Source organism: Panthera leo, chromosome A2, assembly GCF_018350215.1.
Source record: "Panthera leo isolate Ple1 chromosome A2, P.leo_Ple1_pat1.1, whole genome shotgun sequence".
Classification (NCBI taxonomy): Eukaryota; Metazoa; Chordata; class Mammalia; order Carnivora; family Felidae; genus Panthera; species Panthera leo.
Genome location: NC_056680.1, coordinates 29,327,489 through 29,351,629, shown reverse-complemented (window position 1 = coordinate 29,351,629; position 24,141 = coordinate 29,327,489). Strand labels below are relative to the sequence as shown.

General features: G+C 39.9%; 1 protein-coding gene across 4 annotated transcripts in view; it reads right to left on the bottom strand.

The window, feature by feature from the left end:
• The window catches only part of PTPRG (protein tyrosine phosphatase receptor type G), a 712,285-nt gene that overhangs the window by 287,012 nt on the left and 401,132 nt on the right, over window positions 1-24,141 (bottom strand). For all 4 annotated transcript variants that reach the window (XM_042929870.1, XM_042929872.1, XM_042929873.1 and 1 more), the window contains exons 3-4: window positions 14,580-14,759; window positions 1,152-1,300 (exon numbers count right to left, since the gene is read on the bottom strand). In XM_042929870.1, the coding sequence (XP_042785804.1) occupies window positions 1,152-1,300; window positions 14,580-14,759 (329 nt within the window). The remainder of the gene's footprint in view (window positions 1-1,151; window positions 1,301-14,579; window positions 14,760-24,141) is intronic.

Below are 24,141 nucleotides of genomic sequence, written 5' to 3'. Positions count from 1 at the left end.
TGAAAAAAACGGGAAGCATTTTCTCAGAATAGTTGTCTGGTTTCTCCAGCGATCACTGATAAGAGACACTTTTATATGCGAATATGAGCATCTTCGAAAAAAGAAATACTACTGCTTCTCTCAGTTTATAGGGATTCTTCACTTAAGCTTCAAGGATGCCTAAATGGCCCAGAAATGGGCTTGAGGAGCTAAGGTGAATGACGAAATCCTATAAACGATATGCAAATCTGTGTGTATATCCACGTACTTTCCCTGTATGGAAGGGGATCTCAAGTATTCATCTGATTATCAAAGTAGGTCATGACTTAATAGAAGGTGCCAAACACTAAGAATCCAGTCAGAAGAATCCATTCAGTCTTTCCACAAACGTGTACAGCTTACCACATGGGGAGCCAAACAGCCACCAGACTTGATCATGATGAAAAGTAAAAATCAAGTTAGCAATAAAAGGGGTGAGCTGTCCCCACCCAACATTATTGAAGGAGTTTGGAGACTTGTTCCCTCCCGCCCTCCCCCAAAAGATACAAACCATTTACTGTAGGTACCCACACCTTTCTTCTTCTGTCTAGCAGCATGAATCTTTGAGAAAACGGACACAGGAAAGGCAAAATGTCATCACTGATCCCAGCAACGCTATCTGCGAGTTACACCACCAATGGCCACAGTCTCTTTCTTGACAGCCGGCAGGAGCAAAGAAACCTTACAACAACTGCCCTACCGACAAAAGGTTCTGAGACTCCGCTTCATACATCAACTAACTTTTCTCTTTTCTAAAGGGTGAAAACAGTCCCCTGAGTTTCATAGAGAATTTCACCTTTAGAAAGTGGGACTTCAGAAACAGAGTAAAGACACTTGTGTCACAGGAAGCAAATGGCTGAAAAATCTTCAGGGCGGGGGGGGGGGGGGGGGGGGAGGGGGGGGGGGGTGTCTCCTCAAACCATGAGGCCCGGGACTTCCCCATGCTTCTCCAGTTAAACAAAGATGAGAAGCTTGTGGAGGGCTACACACGTGTCATGCTGCATTTAAAAGATTGCCAGAGACAAAGGTATGGAGGGTGCAAGTTTGATTTGCAAAGTCACTGGGGGTAAACCCAAAGCACCTCATTAATGTGAAGACCCAAAGCAGGGCTACACTTAACATCTTGTTCTCACCTCCACAGGAAAGCGCCTCCCATTGATGCTGTGTTCAGAACCTGCAGAGCCATTGCTATGGCCCCAGTGAAATTCCACCTTCTCGGCTTTGAATCTGCCAGGCAGGCCAGCACCACTGACAAAATAGTCGTCCTTTAGAAGGATGGCAACTGTATAAAATGGAAGGGAAGGGAAACAAAGTGAGTTTCAAAACAAAACTTGAATGACATCTTCCGCCGCTGCAAATAAAGTCCATGATTGCATGATGTGAATTATTTCCTCATGCTCCTGTTTGAAAAACAAGTCAAAAACACTAGTTTGAATAAATTAGCACAATCTAGCTGCAGAATGTTCTCAAGCACCAGTTCACTCTAAACCATGAAAATTCCCAGGGAATGATCTCAGAATTTCTTATGCATTTCATAGATAGAAAAAAAGAAAAGAAAAGAAAGAAAAAGAATGGAGACAGGAAGAGAGTAAGTCGCTCTGAATGAGAATTGTCTAAGTCTGCCTGACAACCCAAATTATCTGGAGAGTGAGATCTTTCTTTTCGTACGCCTGGATTCCTGGGGCTACCCTAAGGTTCAAGGTCTGGAATGAGATGGGAAAAACATATGAGAAGACAGATGTAAGAGGCACGACTCTTTAATTAGAAAATTTAGGCAAAGATATCGTTAAATAAAATTTGCAGCTTCTTCCAATTTTAAGGCAATATCAGTGGGCACACAGCCAGAGTTAGGGTTATATTCATTGTATTTGATAACAGTGCACAGGAAAATGCTGGGAAAATTGTATTCATTAAGTCACTCAAATTATTGCAGATAACCATATTTAATTTGATGCTTCTTTTTATTCCATGTATAGAAAAATTTTACTTGGCCCATCCAAAAGAACACCTAAGAATTCCATAACATAGGGAAACTTAGTCAATTTAAACCCTAACTTTCCAACACATAGCCCTCTTCCTTGAAACACAGGAAGGAGAAATGGAGAGCAAATACATTGGATTTATACTAGCATAACAATTATTTTCCCCAAAGGAATATAATATCCAAATGCATAACGGATTTTATTTTGTAAGTGATACATTCCTTTTTCTGTTTGTTTTGTAAAGTGAATTCGTTCATTCATTCAACAAACACTTATCGGGTGCTAAACACAGGTGAGACGCCAACCAATATACTTCATGGTTTGTGAACAGCCAAACTTGTAGAAGCCACAGAAAAGCTCTTGTATCCTCACTGTGTCTTCTTCCTAAAGTTATCCTAGTTCGAGCTTCAGAGAGAAATCCTGCATGAGAATTAGGTCTCCATAAAAGATAGGGACTAGACTAATGACCCATCTCTAAAAGAGTACAATTAGTTTCAGTATTTCTCTATATAAAGGAAGCATTAAAAGTAAAGGAAACCTTCGCATATAAATCCCTTTTTATTGCATTCAAAGGACAATTTTTCTCCAACTTCTGAAAAATATACAGTGAATGTTCAATTAGTGGGACAGCGAATTAAAAGATGAAACAAAGTGAAAGCAAGTGTTTCTTGCGCTGATTAAACACGCTACAGCACTGGCTCACTTTGGTGTATGTTAGGCGTGTTTTAGCAGGGGTTGGCAAACTTTCTCTGTGAAAGACGAGACAGTGAATATTTAAGGCTCTGTTGGCCCTCTGGTCCCTGTTGCAACAACCCAACCTAGTCCCTGTAGCCGGAGGCAGCCACACACGGTACGTAAATGAATGCGTAAAGCTATGTTCCAATAAAACTTTATCCAAACTAAAACGTGGATATAATTTTCACATGCCATGGAATCTCACTCTCCCCTTGATTGTTTTTCAATCCTTAAGAACACAGAAACTATCAGGGACTGTCATGTGGTGACCCCTAAAATGCAGTAAGAGGTTTTAGAAGATAAAATACATTAAACCAATCACACGCCTTTAGTTCTAAAGCCAAAATACATATGAATTAGCTCGGTATTGTCTTAAATACTGTTGATGACCCTCAGCCTGTCATCAATTCTATACCTACCACTTTGCATCCAAAGAATGAAGCCAAAGCACTTTGAGTGCATCTGTTACGATACACCCAGGGACTCAACAGCATATTATAAATATTTGATTTTACCTAAATCATTTATGTCTCTGTCAGGGGTCATTTTACTTGTTTTATATGAATAATTAAAAGCATAATTAGGGAACTGTACAATCTGAAACATTCATCTCATTTTTCATATTACTGTATTCCTCACTAGAGCACGCAGCATGCTACGTGCACGCACCCCTGCCCCAACTCTGAACGTGGCTTATAGTCAGTCGTGTTTACCTATAGAAGTGAGAAGTGACAACTTTCCCCAAACTACCACGTCACCATTTTCGGAATACCACTGATGACACAGAGCCGTTTCAAAACAAAATAAACCAAAGGTACTTCCTACAAAACTCAGAATGTCTTCGGAGCCATGAGCTCAGAAGATGGACAGACCTAGGTTGGAATCCAGTTCTGACGCTTCACGGCAGCATGACCTTGGGCAAGTTACCTGACCCCTCTCCACCTCAGTTTCCACCACTGGTCAAATGGCAGTAACAGCGCCTACACAGCAAGGCTGTTTTGACGCCTGAAGGAGATCACACCTGGAAAGCCCTTAACAAAGCAGTGCCAGAAACCCAGGAAGGACACATGCACTGGAGACTACTGTCAAACTCCTTTGTAGACATATGGATGGAGCTAATTTAGAACACAGAGGGGTTCCCACACAGGTGCTAACTCTCCATTTTCAGACAGACTTCCATTTCAAAGCAATACTGGCTTCCCCACAAAATAAAAAGTGACCCAGGACAGGGACGACAGCAAGGGTAAGTGTGCCCCAAATACTTGAGAGAAGATCGTAAGTGCTGAGTAGATGCTTTGAATTCATTACAACACAGAATAAAAAGGGATTTCCTTTTCTTGATTATTTCTATGCTTTGGTCACATCAAGGGGAAAAAAAGATCTCAGGTTAGTGCTGATAAGCTCTCCACACTTCCCGGATATTCATTCATTTCCCCCTTGTACCCTAGAGTAAGTATTATGCTGAATTTAATAACTGTGGCAATTTTGATTTATTTTTATAGATCACAGACATACATGTTTACAGATGTCTATCCATGTCAGATGGCACTGGTCTTCCTGTTAAGGTGTTAGTAAAAAGATTTCCTTTATAGTCAGTTCATTTAACTAAAATAGAGTCAATCAAAAGAAAAATAGTAAGTAGATTATACTATATAGAAAGAAAGAAAGAAAGAAAGAAAGAAAGAAAGAAAGAAAAATTTTAAATTCTAAAACAATAGCAGTAAGTTGAATCTGGATAAGGGGACAATTAGGAAGGTAGAAAATAACAGCTAAAGAATGGAGACTTCTAGGATAGGAGGGATAAATGGGAAAGATATACAGGAGTGGACTTTCTTTTTTTTTTTTTTTTAATTTATTTGTGAGTGAGCACATGCACACACATGCATTCTCTCACACACACACACACACACACACACACACACACACACACACACAGAGTGTGCACGAACCGGGAAGGGGCAGAGGTGGGGCGGGGGGGAGAGAATCCCAAGCAGGCTCCACGCTGTCAGCACAGAGCTCAATGCGGGCCTTGATCTCACAAACCATGAGACCATGATGTAAGCCGAAATCAAGAGTCGGATGTTCAACTGACACCCTGGGAGTAGACTTTCTAGAACAAGGCCCACTGGTTTTTGAACTGCTATCATGGACTGGGATGGAATCACAGCAGAATGTTTGAGACAGTGAAGGAGCGAGCTGGGGCTTCAAATTTGAGGTTTCTTAACCTAGAGTCTATAGTCCACGGTAGTAGCCACCCATGGGCTTTGGGGTCTTGCACCCTCCTGACACAGGAAGTAAAATTCTGAGCGTGGGCACATACACGGAGCCAGACTCTGGAGCCAGGGGAGTCTGAATTGAAAAAGCATCATCTGTCACACTCCCAACTGTGGGAAAGGCATTGTACCTCTTGGTGCCCGGGTTCCCATTCTATAAAACTGGAATTCTACAACAGCAGCTTCATAGGCGTGTGAGGAGATGGCAGGAATGACAGATGAAGAATGTTCAGAACAGTAATTCCTATATGACATGAGAGCATAAAGACAGCACGGTAGAACCGTACAAGTGTTGTTGACAAAGGTTATTATCGTAGGGAGAGGAGCCACAGCTTTTACAGACTCCCCCTGTGTCTGAGGCTCCCCAAAGTGTAACAACATCCCAGATCGTCCACAAGGAGTGGGGACGGGGAAGTTACACCACGGGTAAAGGATTCATTTTCTCCCGAGCTTGAAGGAATAACCGAGTACCTGGCATTCACAGCACTGTTTGCAGGACATCCACGCACTGTGTATAAATAAAGCTCAACATGTCTATATAATGCTGGGCTAAAGCAAATGTTCGCACCAAAATCTGAGTAAACAGCAGTAGGCGCCAAAAGTTAAATAAATAAAAATGGATGGGAGGGAAGCTAGCTGTTTGCTATCTTACCTCCACTACCTCCAAGCAATTGTTTAACACCATAAAATGAGAAAAGACTTCCAGGATTGGATCTTAATGGTGGGACCCCCCAGACCGCCCACAATACAGGTGTCCATTAGGGGATGCTTTGGCCCAAGGGAAATGTTCTGGGGCACCTGGATAGCTCAGTAGGTTAAGTGGCAGGCTGTTGGTTTCGGCTCAGGTCATGATCTCACGGTTCGTGGGTTCAAGCCCCGCACTGGGCTCCTGACGGTGAGGACCCTCCTTGGGATTCTTGCTCTCCCTCTCTCTCGGCCCCTCCCCTGCTCATGCGCTCTCTCAAACTAAATAAATAAACTTTAAAACTAACAAACAAAAAAGGGAAATGTTCTGGTCTGCAAGTGAAGAAACATGACCTCTAGTTTTAGAGTTCTAACTTCTCTGTAGGCACTAGCATTTATTTCTTCAAATATTTATCAAGTTATTATCAGGGAAGAAAAGGTAAGTAAATCAGACCTAGCTCTTGCCTCCATGGATGGTACATTTGGTGGAAAGGCAGGTCCTGGCAACTGAAATAACAGCAGAAGCAACCTAGCAAGTGGGACAAGTGGTAACAGATGAGAAGCCAACCCCAGAGAGGAGAAGGGGAGTGGGTATCTTCAAAGACTGATGAAATGACCTGAGCACAGACTTAAAGGAGCAACCTTGGGAAGTGCTGACGAGAGGAGAACACATCAAGGGAAAAGAAGCACATGCAAAGGCCCTGTGGTAATGGGAGTAAGTAAGAGGAAGCCAGGGTGGTTGGTGTCCAGAGAGCAGGGTGTGACACAGAGGCTAGGGAATGAGTCAGGGACAGTGAGCAGTCTGTCTTTACCCCCAGGAGAAATGGAAACTCCTTGATATGCTGAGAGAGAGACCAAGAAAGAAAGAGGGGGAGACAGAAAGACAGACACAATCAGATTTGGGAAATAAAACTATTCTGGCTACAAAGGAAGAAGGCCTGGGAAGGAAGCAACACTAGTTGGTAGGAACAAAAGTTGGGAGGTTACTGCACTCATCTGCTAAAGACAGACGGGACATGTTAGGTCGGTACGGTCTCAGACATCCAAGAGCTGTCAAGTCATGAGATTATCCTGGGTCTCAGTTAACTCACTGCTAAACTGAGCTAGATGAACAAAGTAGATCAGTTGACCATTTACTCGTACAAGATATGACAGATGTCAATGTAGCACAGAGTCCTGTGCCCTACAAAATAAAGGCGGGCTTCAAAAATGACCCTCAAAATTCAAAATTTACTCAAGTCTATCTGTGTAAAACAGCACTGGTCTTCCCACCAGGTAACTGGTGTGTAATTGGCTTCTGTCTTTCCCAAAACTAGTTTCTACCACCATGGCACAGGGGCTGGGACTGTGGAATTCAGAGAAAAGAAATGGAGCAGAGCGGATGTGACACAGAACTTGTAGTGTACCAAAGACAGACCCAGTGAAATTGCTCTGACTTGAATTCCAGAGTTCAGGCAAGACGGAATAGTAACAGGATGCAAGAACCCAAGAATTTGGACCTCTAAAATAGGAAAAATTTTATTTTTTTTAATTTATTAAGTCTTTATTTTAATTCCGGTTAGTTAACGCACAGTTGTATTAGTTTCAGGTGTACAATATAGTGATTCGACACTTCCATACATTACTTACTATTCACCAGGATTCGTGTGCTTTTAATCCCCATCACCTATTTCACCCATACCTCTCACCCACCTCTTCTATGGTAACCATCAGTGTGTTCTCTATAGTTAAGAGTCCATTTTTTTGTTTTGTCCCTTTGTTTCTTTGTTCACCTGTTTTGTTTCTAAGATTCCACATGAGTGAGATCACATGGATTGGTCTTTCTCTGACTTATTTCACTCAGCATTATACTCACTAGCTCTATCTGTGTTGTTGCAAATGACAAGACTGCATTCTTTTTTATGGCTGAGTAATATTCTGTTGTGCACACACACACACACACACACACACACACACAACACCTCTTTTTTATGCAATCATCTTTCGATGGACGTTTGGGCGGCTTCCATACTTTGGCTATTGTAATCTATCTACTTTGCTTAACTTAACAACCTTTTCTTGAATCCACCTAGGCCAGGCACTGTGGCATATCCAGACAAATAAGAAAGAATGTGGGCAAAGAAAAAACTACACAGTGAACACATATAAAGTGGGAAAATGGAAGTAAAAGCATGGTGATAAATGCTTTTCCTATCTGTCCTTGGTGTGGGAGGAAAGAAAAAGTAGAGAAACACCAAAAAGCCATTCCAATAGTTCAAATTCATAGGAGAACGTGGCTTATTAACATACATCAGAAGCACCGTCTAACTCTTAAATTCTGATCATTTAGCTTGAAGCTAACACTAGGAACAGCAAGATTATCTTGAAATGTTCTTGATGAATGCATTATCTATTCATTCTACAAAAATGAAAGAAAGGGAAATAACTTTAGATGAAATCAAATGAGAACTGGCACAATAGACAGTTATGGCTCCTCAGGAAGAAAAAGAGAGATGCTATCTGTCTTGCAAAGGTATTTTAGACAACTTTTGAGAAGTGGGCTACATACAACCAACTTGCTTTATTGATTATGCTGGATTGGATATATAGCCCTCTCAGGGGGCTAAGACTCATAAGAACATTAAAACTGTTTTATGGGAAAGTTACTGTCTGTACATAATAGGCTGCTTTAAATATTAACTTTCTATATTCATATTTTAATATCCAAAAGACAGTCTATTTTACAGGTAAGTGACCTGTAAATTTCCATCACAAAAAAATAAATTCTCTCTCCTGAATTTATTTTGTGGAAGAACTAAATTCAAAAAAAGACTTCTGGGGAATAAAAAAAAAAAACATGTGTTGGTTAAAAATTAATGATGAAGGAAAAAGACATTTTTTCTTCATCTAGGTATTCAAGGTATGTATAAAATGAACAAGTAAAACAAAGAAAGACCATGTGGCTTATGGGGGGGCTTTTCTTTCATGAAGCTTATAATTTTTCTGATAATTATAGATTCACGTACAGTTGTAAGAAATAATACAGTGGTCCTATGTCCCCTTTGTCCAGTTCCCCAAAATGGTAACAGCTTGCAAAACTGTAGTAAAATGACATCCATGTTTTTGTTTTTTATTTTGTAATTTTTATTATTTAAAAAAAAATTTTAAATGTTTATTTATTTTTGAGAAAGAAAGAGAGACAGGGCACAAGCAGGGAAAGGGCAGAGAGAGAGAGAGAGAGAGAGAGAGAGAGAGAGAGAGAGAGAGACACAGAATCCGAAGCAGGCTCCACACTCTGAGCTGTCAGCACAGAGTCTGACACAGGGCTCGAACCCACGAACTGTGAGATCATGACCTGAGCCGAAGTTGGAGGCTTAACCGACTGAGCCACCCTGGTGCCCCTGTTTTTTATTTTTAACAATTTTTTTGGAATGCCAGTAATTCACTCAGAAGCAAATGTTGCAGTTTAATAATAAAAAACAACTGTAGAGAAGCGTCCCATTTTCCCCATTACATTAGCAAGTACATAGAAGAACAAATGATTTACTTCAAACTACAAGTTATTACACCCATGAACATACATCCATAAAACTTGTTGAGGCTTTTAAAAAATATTTAAGTCCAGGGCTCACTTTTGGAGAAGGTTGCAACAGGGGTCAGGACCTGGGCATTTTTAAAGCTCCTTAGGGAGTTTAGATGTTTCCTTCTGGTTGACTCTCTAATTTTAGGTTTACTAGGGAATTTTAGGTTTTCTAGGCCATGGTTTGGGGGTATGGGGAGCTTTTCTTACAGATTTACTAGGAGTAGTGAAGATCTTGGCCTCTCATTTTTGAGAGTCCTTTTTCCCCAATGAAGAATGTCATTGTTTCTCTACTTTTTCTTTGATTCTCGGCTTCTTCCCTGGGCCTTTTACCTGGGGTCTTGGGCTCTGCAGGTTTCAGGTCACCAAACAGGGGAAGGCCTTTCTCTTCTTCCCGTGAGCTCTTCTGGAACCAGAAGTGAATTTGGGAGACTTTCCTATGGCATGTTTTATATGTATGCTTTCTTTCTTGGAGTTTTGGTACCAGCAGAAGGATTTAATCTTCAGATGTTTCTGGTACTTTGTACTTATACTCTGCTGACCACTTTCTTCTCACACTCTGGATTCTCTTCCTTTTTGGGGTCCAGATCCCTTTGCTGGAATACCACTAGCTGTAGGTCCACTTCCTCTTTAGTTAGGGCTGATGATATGTGTGTTTTCGAAAACTGATGTTATCTGGGGTACCTATCAGTACTATTCACAGTGGATACTGTCAATACTTGCCCTTAATTTAGACGCATGGCACCCTGCATAGTACGTATACTGTTTTTCAGTTGAATTTATAAGATTCATGCATGGGAGATAAAGCAACTGATCTTCATTTCTCCAAAATACTGTAAAATTTATGAACTCATCTGGCATTTTAACAACTACAGAATGAAAGAAGTTTCTAGGTTTGTGCTTATGAAAAACAAACAAAAAAAAGAAGACAAAGAAAAAAGAAAATCAATAACACAAGAAGATTTCTGCACCCCTGTTCCTAAACCACCATAAACCGAAACTTAAGAGAACAGAGAAACAATTCCATGTTCTTGTTTAACATTGCCTAGACGTGGTTGTCACTTTTTAAAAACCAGCCCTATGGAATCATCTTAAGATTATTTGAAATATGGCCAATCGAGGATGATGTCATGAATTTTACAGTAGTAAGTACAGTGTGAGAAGTAATGGGGATTTATTTCTGCTTCTCAGAAAGGCATGCTTCTTCTAGACTCTCTGAGACAGATGTGCTCGTATTTGGATGGCTGCGCTCTAAATTCAGGCGCGCGCACTCATGGATCTACAACAAGTTGTTGATGACTCTAGGAAGTCAGCACAGTGACAGAGATTGATAATCAGCTTCTGGAAGACCAAGGTCATGAATCAACGTGCATTGAGTGAACCCCACACTCATCTAAAACCTGTCATTGGTGATACCAAGCTGAAAGCTGTCACTGAAACGTGTTATCTTTGCAGAAGGCTGTCAAACGTTGCGAGTCAAGTAGAAAACCGTATCAGAGAGCCCAGCGAATTGCCTTTGGCAGGTGTCCGGAATGTGGCGCCGAGGTGGCACTCCACGCCAACAGCTGATAACACCTAGTATGGCAACGCTCCCGTCCACCACACTCGGATGGTCGGAAGAGTTAATATTCCCATCGCGGTTCTCCAAACGTTACTCACGCTTGAAATACAAAGCAGGACCACTGATAGAGAAATTCTGAATTGTAACAAAAAAGATATATTGTCTATATTGGAGGAGAGAAATGGGGGTGAAAAAGCATGTGTACAGATAACATTACCAGTCCCACATGTTTCCTGAGCAGCTATGCAAATGGATGACTCAGGTGCAGGAGAGGGTAGCCTACCTACTCTAAGGCAAAAAGGACCACCGATTATGAGAACATTATGAAAAAGAGCCCAAAGCCAGGAATCACTGTGCTGACAAGTGAGAAGCAATTTACGAACAAATGAGGCCAACCCCAAACCATCAGCCATGAATAATCTCAGACAAATGCTGATTTGGAGAAAGAAAATGAATCCTCCCAAAGTTGTACATATAGCCACTTAGGTTAAAAGAAAAGACAACTCTGGTTTCATTCTTATCGTGGGTCAAAAAGGGCTGACAGTGAAGTCATTTTAGCTTAGCACTAGGGCTCTGGCCAGCCAAGGCTCTTGAAAGGGATTACTAAGAGTGGTTTGTAGTGATATCCTTGGTTACAAAGGGATCATTTCAAAAAGAAGGAAGAAAGAGAGAGAGAGAGAGCGTTTGTTTTAATCGTTGAAAGTTATAAGAGTTCAAAAATAAGATATGAAAAATATATTTAGTACCAGTAGAATCCCAGGTAGCATGAGGTAGAGATGTAATATAATAGCCCTGTGTTTATTTTTCAGATCAGGCAGTGGGGCACAGCAAAGCGTTCTCTAATTCCATGGACAATCTAAAACCGATAATGGCACAATAGTGATTAAGAGGGAGATAGCTCCTTGCATTAGCAATGGTGAAAATAGAATGTTTCATATTCATAAATTTCAAATGACAACTGAGGGTGATTGTGTTAAAATGAAGCAAGAGACTAGAGTTGCTGACCTGATATACAAAAGAATGAGAAAGTGTTCCTCTGTGCTCTAATACAATAGGAAATATTAACACAGCAAAAACCCAAGGAAGGTAAGAACTTTATTTCCATTTGTGCATTCGGCACAGAGCTGCCCAAGAGAACTTTCTGCAGTGATAGCACACACTCTATCTGTGTTGCCTCAGCATGGTAACTGCTGCCCATATGTGGCTACTAAGTATTTGAAATGTGGCTAGCACAATACTACCCATGATATTCAAATTCAAACTATGCTACAAAGCTATAGTAATCAAAACAGTATGAAACAGGCATACAGACAGACATATAGACCAATGACCAGAATCTAGAACCCAGAAATAAGTCCACACATATACAATATACGATCAACTAATATTTGACATGAGAGCCAAGAACACTCAAAGGGAATGGATCTCTTCAATAAATGGTGCTGGGGAAACTAAAGGTTCATATGCAAAAGAATGAAGGTGGGCTCCTACCTTACATCACTCACAAAAAGTAACCTGAAATGAAATAAAGACATAAATCTAAGACCTGAAACCATAAAATTTCGGGAAGAAAATATGAGGAGAAAGCTCCCAGACATTGGTCTTAGCGATCTAAGGGATGATTTTCTGGACATAACACCAAAAGCACAAACCACAAAAGCAAAAATAAAGAAGTGACATCACATTGAACTAAAAAGCTTCCTTCTCCACGCAAAAGAAATAATTAAAAAAATGAAAAGGCAATCCAATGAATATGAAAAAAAATCCGCAAACTACACATGTGATAAAGATTTCCATACCCAAGATACATAATGAACTCATGTAACTCATTAATAGCAAACAACAACTACAATAACAAAAAACAATAACCAAAACCCACTGAAAATAATCCAAAAAACCAAACAACTAAATAGCCCTGGTTAAAACTTGGCAAAAGACCATAAGCATTTTTCCAAAGATACACAAAGGGCCAAGAGGTATATGGAAAGGGCTGAGCATCACTTATTATCAGGGAAATGCAAATCAAAACTACAATGAGGTGCACCTCACACTTGTTAGAATGCCTATTATCAAGACAACAAGAGATAAAAAGTATTGATGAGGATGCACAGAAAAGGGACCCCTTGTGCACTGTTGATAGGAAGGTAAATTGGTGCAGCTGCTATAGAAAAGAATATGGCAGTTCCTCAAAATACTAAAAATACAACTACCCAATGATCTAGCAATTCTACTTCTGGGTATGTATCTAAAGGAAATGAAATCATTATCTTGAAAATATATACGTACCCCATGTTCATTGCAGCATTATTTACAATAGCCAAAACATGGAAACAACCTAAGTGTCCATCAATACATGAATGATTAAATAAAATGTTACACACACACACACACACACACACATGCGTGTGCACACACAATGGAATACTATCCATAAAAAAGAATGAAATCCTGCCTTTTATGAGAATATGGATGGACCTCAAGGGCACTATACTCAGTCAAGTAAGTCAGAGGAAGACAAATACAGTATGTTCTCACTTATATATGGAATCTAAAAAAGCTGAACTTAGAGAAACAGTAGAATGGTGGTTGCCAGGGGCTGAAGATGTGGTAAATGGGAAGATGTGGTCAAAGGGTATAAATTTCCACTTTAAGAGAAGTCCTGGGGATGTATATCATGGTGACTAAGGTCAACAGTACTATATTGTGTATTTCACAGTTTCTAAGAAAGTATGTCTTAAATATTCTCACTGGAAAGAAGGAAGGAAGGAAGGAAGGAAGGAAGGAAGGAAGGAAGGAAGGAGGGAAGGAAGGAAAGAAGGAAAGGAGGAAAGGAGGAAAGGAGGGAAGGAGGAAAGGAGGAAAGGAGGAAAGAAGGAAAGGAGGAAAGAGAGAAGGAGGGAAGGAGAGTAGGAAAGAAAAAAGGAAGGAAGGGAGGGAGGGAAGAAGGGTGGGAGAAAGGAAGGAAGGAGGGAGGGAGGGAAGGAAAGAAGGAACAATGTGAGGTGATAGGAATATTAATGAACCTAATTACAGTAATCACCTGGCAATATATGCATGTATCAAATCATCACATTGTATATATTAAACTTATATAATGTAATAAGTCAATTACTTCTCAATAAAGCTGGAAAAATAAAAGTAAAAAAATAATAAAATAAAAAATAAGTCAAAAAATAAACAATAAATACAATAAATGAAAGTCAAAAATAAATAAAATTCTCCCCACAAAAAAACCCACAAAGATCTGAATATGTATCTTCTACTTTCAAACACTGAAGATGGACAACCTAATGAACTCAGGGGAAAAAAAAAAAAAGATATGTGGCTATTACAACAGAGGGAGTGAACTTTAATCTTATTTGCTTTTAATTAATTAATAGTTAAATTTAAAAAGCCACGTGTGGCTAGTGGCCATCATCACGGATAGAGCAGATTTCTGAAAGTCCATTCTACACACTTTACAAATGTTGATTCACTTAATCCTTATGACTTTATGAGGTTGACAGTATTTTATTACGTACCTTTATTATACTTCTAAAATCTGAGGCACAGAGAGTGGTTAAGTAATTTGCCCAAAATCACACAGCTAGTAGAGCAAGTGGCTGGTTCTCACACCAAGAGCTGATCCCAAAGCTCTCATTCAGCTCTGTGTCCCCTATAGCAACATGCACTACGTAAGGAGCAAGTCATAGGTAAGGTAAATACTAGAGACATCCAAAAACATTTCACAGTATTTTGTGGACTAGTAAAAAAAAGACAGACTCTACCTGTTTTCCCTGTGTTTTTCATCCAGGTTTTGTTTGAAGACTCATTGTCAAAGCCATCAAGTTGCAGCTCCTGGTACTCTTCGCCAACCTGTGCATGCTGGTCTAAAATGTCTATGGGAGACTGATGACGGCCCCTGCAGCTAACGCTCGATGTGACCCAGTGCTCAGGACCATAGGCACCTGTTAAAAGAAAACAATACTTCAATCCTCATGGTTCAAGGATCAAGGGTGGAATGAACAGGAAGTAGGAAGCTAAGCATGATGTCTCTGAAGGTACATTTTCCCCCATGTGCCCACTCCAAAGATGTCAGTCCAGTGGAAACTATGGATCCAAGCCACTTGCTTGATGGGGTGAGAAGATTTAAGAAAGGATATGTCCCTTAATACAGTTTTGTTTTGTTTGGTTTGTAATCAAACATTTGCTAACTTTGTAATCAGATTAAGGAAGTTGAGCAGACGGGCTGTCAGAGTCGTTCACATTTTTAAGAAAATTTAAATAAGTTTCCCAAAGTAAGCAAAGCATTGATTCACAAGAAAACACCTTAATCAGTTTAGCATATTTTGCTATCACCAACAGTGTAACAAACAACTTTCTTCTTAGCTCCCAGGAGTTTGTGACTGGAAAAGGGAAAAATCAAAAATCAAAAGCAGTGTAACATGGGATGGGAGTCACTACAAAGAGGCAATAAGGCAGGGTTTTTAGGTTAATTGTGAAAGATTTTTTGGTTTGGCCTGATGTCAACTTGCATAGTCAGGTACTCCCTCTCCTTCCGAATCCCTCTCTGGCCTAGGAGACGGGTGTATAAAGGTGCCTTCAGACTGAATGCAGCACTTATATAAAGACAGGCTTCTTGGGGATACACGCAGCAGGAATAAAATGGAATGCAACTATAATGCCGAATCCTACTGGGTATCAATCAGGCACAGGCAGAGAAAACATACTGCACCTGCCTCTCTGCTATACTTGGACATGAAATGATCTGGGGGGGGGGGGGGGGGTGATATCTATTAAATCGATATCAAACAATTAAACCAGTATCTGAGACTGTTCTGTTCCCGGCCTTTACCCTTCTAGACACGATAAAGCAGGAGTGGCCTGTTGAATGGACACGTCTTTTGCTAGAAAGATGAAGATACATCTGTTCTTGAGAATCAGATATAAAATAAGTCTAAATCTTATAATTTTTAGGTTTCCCAATCAGTAAAGTATAATGTGTATACATACATACATACATACATACATGGATTCCAACCTAGGTTTTATAGCTTCAAATTTCTTCACGTATCAGATAGAAGAGGACAAACAGCCAAAGTGATTTTAAGAGACCAATCCACCCATGAACCAGTATTTTCACACCTCATTCTATACCTAGCTTTGTGTGATGGAGGAACAGAGACACCATAAGTCTCTCTACTACTGAATAAAAGCCTACACATTTGTCCCCAACCCACTGCCATCCACCATGGGCCACGAATGTCCCCATCTCCCTATGTCTATACAGCTTACAGCTAATATAAACAATGGTACCATGAAAAAAGAGACAAAGAAAATCTTTTCACTCGTGGTCATGGAAGCTTCATGGCTGCAAAAGCAATTGAGGTGACTCCCTAAAAATGATCCCTATTCTTGCTGTCTGGCAAGTAACTTGGCTTCTTCCTATGCCTGGGTCATTTTCCCGAATTCTCATCCCAAACAGTAAGATAAAAGAGACTATCAGGAAGAACATGCTCACCGCTTGGCAAAGGTTTAGCAACCTCAGGGCACTTTTCAAAATCATTTACAAGTGTCATAAGGCTTTCTAGAAAAAGTTAACATCACCATTGTCTTTACTGTTGGACTTCTACTAACGGAAGACACATCAAGGGCTTTTCACTCCCGTTGTTTCACCTCTTGGTCAAATTCCCTAAGACTATGATGAGTCATAAAGGAACAGAGTGTGCATTTGCATATATTCTAGCCAAACTTCACTTTCATCTTGCAGCATTACATTTGAAGGAAAAAAGGAGGGGAAAGGGGACATAAGGAATGGCTCCAATTTTCCGATCCATTCTTTAATATTCTTATAGGCGAATAAAGTGATTGTTGATGTGTCTCATGAGCCTATATGTTCAAATTATGGAAACTAATGTAATATCGTACATATGTGTGTGTGCGCAATGCCTTTTAGGATCTCACTAGTACAATAAAATTATACTCGGTGGGAAAAACGTGCACAGTAAAATAACTCCAAACATGTACGACTCCGAAGAAGAATGCAAGCCATCATTTGTAAATACAGACACCTGATCATTATCCTACTAATAAAGAAAAGTACTCTGCGACCTCTTAAAAGTACTTGCCATTCATATTAGTTCTCAAAACTTTCCAGACATGGGTGAAATATAATTTAGCACTCTATGAAAATATAATCAGGGTTTGTACCAGTGGGATCCATTTATTCACTGGTAACAATCTGAAGATTTAAGCCAACAACATGCTTGCTTTCACACTTCCACCCAATGTACATTCAAGTGCAAGTTTAATTGAAACTGATCTTCCACTTCGGATTTTAAATTAATTTTTCTTTGGAGTGCTTCATGCTCCAGACACCCTTGCCTTACAAAAACCCCTATGTCATTAGTGGAGGAAACAGAACACTTTTCCAAGCTCGGAGGTATTGATTACCTATTCTCACATTGAAGCACCATTACCATTCCACACTGGATAAACCTCTTCAGTGTTGAGACACTTTATAAAGGACTGAGAATTATATCATTAATCATTTGCAGCTGTACAATCTCACAGGAGTGAATGCTTTGTTTTTCAGAACTTGGGATAAACGCTGTTGAGTAAAAAACATGACTCTAAATAAAGACTGTGGTTAACTTCAAACCTAGTTTTGGAGGCAAAAACCATCAGCAAGAAGCCTTCCGCCCTCAGGGATGACATTACCCCTCGGAAACAAGAAGGAAAAGTCATTTGCGCTTCAGTTTCCCCCTACTGACTCTTTCTTAGAACGAGCAGTTGGCAGTTAGATCCATTTTCAACAGCTCAGCAACTCTGACATGACAAACTAATGTACGAGGATACCTTCCTAAAAGGGGCAGTGTAGAGCACAGGGGTAGAAACTACAGGGCAGTTAGGCTGCCAAAAGAAACCCGCCATTCACCTGTTAAGAGTCTTGTAGGAATGAGTTATTTTTTAAAAATGTTTACTTATGTTTGAGAGAGACAAAGAGAGCATGAACAGAGGAGGGACAGAGAGAGTGCGAGAGAGAATCCCAAGCAGGCTCCACATTCAGTGCAGAGCCTGACGTGGGACTCAATCTCACAACCGTGAGATTTTTGACCTGAGCTGAAATCGAGAGTTGGACTCTCAATCGGCTGAACCACCCAGTTGCCCTTGGAGGAATCACACCTTAATGGAGACACACTGCCAACATATTTGCAGCAAGAGGATCAAACAGTGGCTGTGGAATCCCACTCAACTTGTGATGAAAAATATTTTCTTTTTAATGAATTCAGTGGATGCATTTGAAATTCCTGGCTACAGGTTTGATGTCAGTGTAAAGGTACCCCTGCCAGGGAGGCTTCCACGAGGCACGTACAGGGTTGTGTATTATCCTGGCAGTGGGCTCCTGTTTTCCTTGGAACATCCTATCACTGATATAATTTGTTGTTTATTTCTTGGTGTCTGTCTTCCCCATTAGTTCATTACTCTCTGGGAATAGGTTCCTTCTCTGTCTTGTGTTGTTTTATTCCTATGCCTAGCACAGGGTCCTACCTACAGCGGATTGCTAATACATATTTTTTATGAATTAGAAGATGATTTTAACGAGTTGCATACTTCTGTCTGTCTTCCAATGACACTATGGTGCTATTTTGGTTTTCATTTTATACTTCTATCTGCTGACCTTACTAAGTCTCCCTGACTCAAGAGTCAGGATATCAACCTCAGAGATAAATACTCCTTCCTTTCATCACTTATATGTTAAATTAGCCTGAACGGGGATGAGATAAAATAAGCTGCAGGTATGTGATGTGCATGATGGAATCCGTGTGCAAATTTAACAAGCCCACTAAATGCAATTACAGTTTTTTAAAGAAAGGAATGTGACAGAACTTTGCTTTCAACGCCTTTATTGAAGCATGATTATTTTTAAGGCTCTCTTCTTTTTTCTATGCCTTAACAGTGTTCTCTAATCAAAGAAGGTCAACGAAGGCAGAAAAATAGTCTTGTTTCATCAACTTATCACTGCAGACATTTAAATATTGAACTGACATCTGCTCAGTATCAGGCACAGTGCTAAGAAATGGGGGCCAGCAAACGGAGCTGCCAGTTGCCCTGGGGGTCTCCAGGACAACTTAAGAGGAAGGTGATTCAATTTTCTCATCCACACAATGGGAAATATTAGTGGTATCCACAATAAAGGGTAGTTTTGAGGATTATAGGAGATAATCAGTGGATAAAAACCCAGTAAATGGTGGCTGCTATTTTGCCATTGCTATTGTGTTATAAAAACATGTAGCAAGCCCTCAAGAACTTGACTATCTAATGGAGGAAACAAATGTGTAGTCCAACCAAGAGCTAAGGCAGGAGGATGAAGGCATTTTATGATATACAGAGAGAGAGGAGGGGCCCTCGCCTCCCCAGGGGCAGGACTTTGAAGTTGATAGTTTAGGGGAGTCACTCTTTGAAATGCTAAGAAGTTTACTAGGCCCTGGTACTTCCCATTTGTAGAGCACAAGAGTCAAAAGTACAGTTGATCCTCCCAGACTTGGAGTTTAATCCCAGCACCAGCTGGATTTAGTGCCTAGCTTTCAAAGAACAGGAAAGGAAAAGAGAAAAATAACAACTTCCCCATGGAGAAGCCTGGTAATCCCACCTTAACCAAGTGGTGAAGGTTACGGTCACCTGGAATACCACGGACTATCATGCACGTCTTGACAGATGTGATAAGAAGGGAGCATCACCTCTGTGGGATTCTTTCTAAAATTCTATAACCTCTGTCTGGTCGTGAGAAAAACATCAAACGAATCCAAACTGAGGAACATTCTATGAAATACTTGGCCGATACTCCTCAAAAGTGTCAAGGTCATGAAAACCCAGGAAAACCTGAAAATCTGTCACAGACCAAAGACCAAGGAGTGGCGACCAAAAAAAATGCATTGTGGGATTCTGGATTAGGAAGTGAGACAAAATATAAAAATGAGTGTGAAAAGTCATGAGCTCCGAATAAAGTTTAGCGAGTTAACAGTAACACACCAGCGGTGGTTTCCTGACTGTTCTTTGTCTATAGGGTCATTCTGTGGTTACTCTGAAAATAAGATGAAGAAATATAAATGAAACTACTCAGAAGCCAACTAAAATCTAAGTGTTGTTAATATCCAAATTTTATTGGATTTACTGTTATGTATCTGGGGGTAGGTCTATGGCCCAACAGATAAAGGAGATGGGCATTGATTTATAGATAATACTGGGATTGTTGTCATAACCTCTTTGCACGAAAGGAATTTTCACTGAGCAAAACCAAAGGAAGAGAGAGACTGGCTTGAAGAAAACACAGCAAACGTGTGGGTGATATTTCATTATTTAAGCTTATATAAAAATGTTACAAAGTTGGAGAAATTCACCTTTAAAAACTATAGTTAAGGAAGAACATTGTTACTTAATTTATGGCTCATTTGTGCATTAAAAAAACCTGCTTTTACCTCCCTGGTGTACCATTAACAAGCCACTGTATTTTTCTCATTTTGAGATGCTACAATTCAGTAGACATCAGGAAGACATATTTCTACAGTAAGGCGAATAAATCACACAATTGGAGTTTAATTCCGACTGGCCTGTTTAAGGTAGATAGAATTCCCCATGTGAAAATGATGGCAAATACTGTAAATCTGGACTCCTCTCTGAGACCCCACTTCATAGTGTTTTTTTTTTTTTTAAGGCAGATTTAACGCACAGAACCTGGTCGACATGCATAAATTTTGGAACAAAACTAAGCTATTGTGTTCAAAGAAAATACAAATCCCAGAGAAACATCTCAATTTTGCCCCCCACCTCCAGCAATATTACTTGAAAAGTCCAATGTGAACCAATATAAATGTTAAGCAATAAGACTTTTCAGCAATTTAAGTAAACTATCTCATTTAATTATTGTTCATTATTAACACCTGACTTGAGGAAGAAAGAAAAGTACTATTTTTAGAGCATATAAATCATACTTTTGTTTAAAAGCAAGGAATTTCAAATACTTAGGATATGTGTTCCAAACGATGATTTCTTTAAATACCTCAGAGATTCGTTGCAGAAAAAAAGCATACACCTTGAATTTATTTTACCATAATACATCCAAATAACGGTTTCTGTTCACTAATGAAAAGCCATTAAAAATAATGAATTCTGTCTAAATCTAATTAAAAACAAAACTAATATACATGTTATGTGCTGTTTCTAGTCAAATATGCTTATTAATGCCTCCCTCAAGGAACTTATATTAAAAGTATGACCTGAATCTAGGGTTATTACCCTGCATCTTGTGGTCTACTTTTAACCAACAGCAACAACCCAAAAATATTAGTATTCATTTTTTTACCTAATATTATAATTAATGCTTTTTCTACCAAATCTACAACACATCTTAAAACTATTCCATTTTTTAATTAAAAAGCTCTATGGGATTCAGCTTATGATTCTTCTGCATTCTCCACTACCAGTAACTTAATTACCTTTTTGTGCATTTATTGCTGGACATAGGAAAAAAAGAAAAAGAAAGCGCTAACAAGCATTCATACTGCTGATCCCCAGTGGTTTCCTTTTGTTCATGTATAATTATGAAGTTGTTCAACATTGTTCAACGGAGTTTTCTAATTTTTTTTTTTTAACGTTTATTTATTTTTGAGACAGAGAGAGACAGAGCATGAACGGGGGAGGGTCACAGAGAGAGGGAGACACAGGATCTGAAGCAGGCTCCAGGCTCTGAGCTGTCAGCACAGAGCCCGACGCGGGGCTCGAACCCACGGACCGTGAGATCATGACCTGAGCCGAAGTCGGACGCTTAACCGACCGAGCCACCCAGGCGCCCCAGGAGTTTTCTAATTTTTAAGCCAGTTAAGAAAATGGAAATTTTCCTTCCGATGGACTAAAAGAGTTGGGCAAATTTTTTTGTTTTCAAATTATGGGTATAAAAACTTCATCCCCCTATTTCACATCAATGGTGTGCTTGTAAGGTAATTATCAATAACTAACCATAATACCAGATACAGTATCAGACAATAACACCAGACGTGGCAACTACATTATTCATTCTTTAGTACCAACTATTATTCATTTTATTTTGCAGGATCTCTGTCTTAGGACTGGATGTTAAAACTAATATTAGGTAAAATGTGAAAGAGCACAAGTATTTAAAATGAAGGTCCTAGATTCTAATCTTGATGCTGAAGATCTCTCTGGAGCCTATTATATTGTCCTTAAAAAAGAGGGTATTGCATAAAATGACAATGCCGGTGGTGACTACCCAGGAGTTAAGAGGTTGGGGTGATTAATTAGTGATGTCTGCATGGGTATGTGGGATGACAGGAATAATGCATGCACTATGAGCACGATGCAATTCACAGACTAGGGAATTCTGAAGGTCCTTCAAAGACAAAGTCTATGATGATGCCTGTTTAGAAGTATCTGGGACTAAAAAATTGTATCTTTCAGGAGGAATCTACCCTCATCCAAACATGGAGTTAAAATTCCCACTAATAATGAAATAGTTGATTCACTCAAAATCTAGTAATGTTTAATTTTTTTAATCTTTGTTTATTTTTGAGAGACAGAATGTGAGCAGGGGAGGGGCAGAGAGAAAGAGGGAGACACGGAGTCTGAAGCAGGCTCCAGGCTCTGAGCTGTCAGCCCAGAGCCCCACACGGGGCTCAAACTCACAAACTGTGAGATCATGACCTGAGCCAAAGTCAGACGTTTAAGTGACTGAGCCAACCAGGCGACCGGAACAAATAATGTTTAAAGTTGGGCCAAATTTATTTATTTACTTGTTTGTTTGTTTGTTTTTGAGACAGAGCACAAGTGGGGGAGAGGGGCAGAGAAAGAGAGAGAGAATCTTAAGCAGGCTCTGTGTCCAACGTGGAGCCCAACAAGGGGCTCGATCTCACAACCCTGGGATCATGACAGAGCTGAAATCAAGAGTCGAATGCTTAACCAACTGAGCCACCCAGGCACCCCACAGGCAAATTTTAATTTTGCTTTTTGTAGATACAACAAGGAATTGATTACAAAGAACATCTGAGATATTAACAAAAAAGTCACAATTCTTACTGCCCAATGCCAAACATCTCAAGTGTTTATAAGCTACAGGTAAGTCTGCTCCAGACCTGAAGCTTTCAACCTTCCAGGGAAGCACTCAGTACACTTCACACGACAACAATCTTATCTTCGGGAATTCTGACTGCCTCCACAAAACTTAACATAAACAATCATCCAAGGATTAAAATGGTCACATGGCATAGTGGAAAAAGCACGGGGCAATGAGACTTGACATTTGAATTCTAGATCAAACATGGCCAAGAAGCTTTAACTCACATGTTAGCCTCAAATGACTCTACGATTATTTATCAGTAAAGTCCAGAACAATTAGCAATGCATGTCAAGCACACCAGAGAGGCAGGTGGTGACAGTCCTGCCACAATATTGCTCTTTTCACTCCATTCTCAACTCTGCAAGATAGACATGGATGTGGCAGTGGTCAAGCCTTAAAATGATTCAACTTCCTTACACATGAAATATTGGATCGTCTCTAAAACTTGTAAGAATTCTTTTCTTTTTTAGTGTTATTTATTTTTATTTTAAAGAGAGAGAGTGCAAGCAGGGGAGAGGGAAAGAGGAGAGAGGAAGTTTTAGGCAGGCTCCACACTCAGTGTGGAGCCCAACGCAGGGCTCAATCCCACAACCCTGGAATCATAACCTGAACCAAAATCAAGAGTCAGAGGCTCAACCAACTGAGCTACCCAGGCACCCCAAAACATGTAAGAGTCCTAAATTCACAAGAACAGTTCTTTTCACACTGAGGAAGAATGAACTAGGTATATAAAATATTTGTTAATATCCTACCAACATTCCTCGCTGAATACATTCCTACAAGAAACCACAGAGATGTGATGAGCACTAAGTAAATTCTTACTGACAAAGCATGTCCAACAGTACTTGGCACATACTAAGGCTCAATAAACATGATTATTTATACTTTCTTCTGGAAACTACTTTCAAACCCTAAATTCTGGATGGTCTGACCTGGCTTCTGGCTCTGGAAATAATGTCTGATTGGTATTTGGCTATCAGCTTAATTTCATCCTCCTTGACATGTAATTGGCTTGGGAAGGGGTGTTAACCCAGGACTAAGCCAATTAGCACGTGGAATTTCCCTAGTCAGAGGGAATGTTTTAGGTTGGTGTTATTCAATATGGGGCTCTAAGGGAAGATCTACCCTCCTCCCAGAATATGAATGAACAAGAGGAAGAAAGTGGACTGAACTGCAATGAAAGGGAAATCAACCAGAGGCTAAAGCTGGTAGGTAAAAAG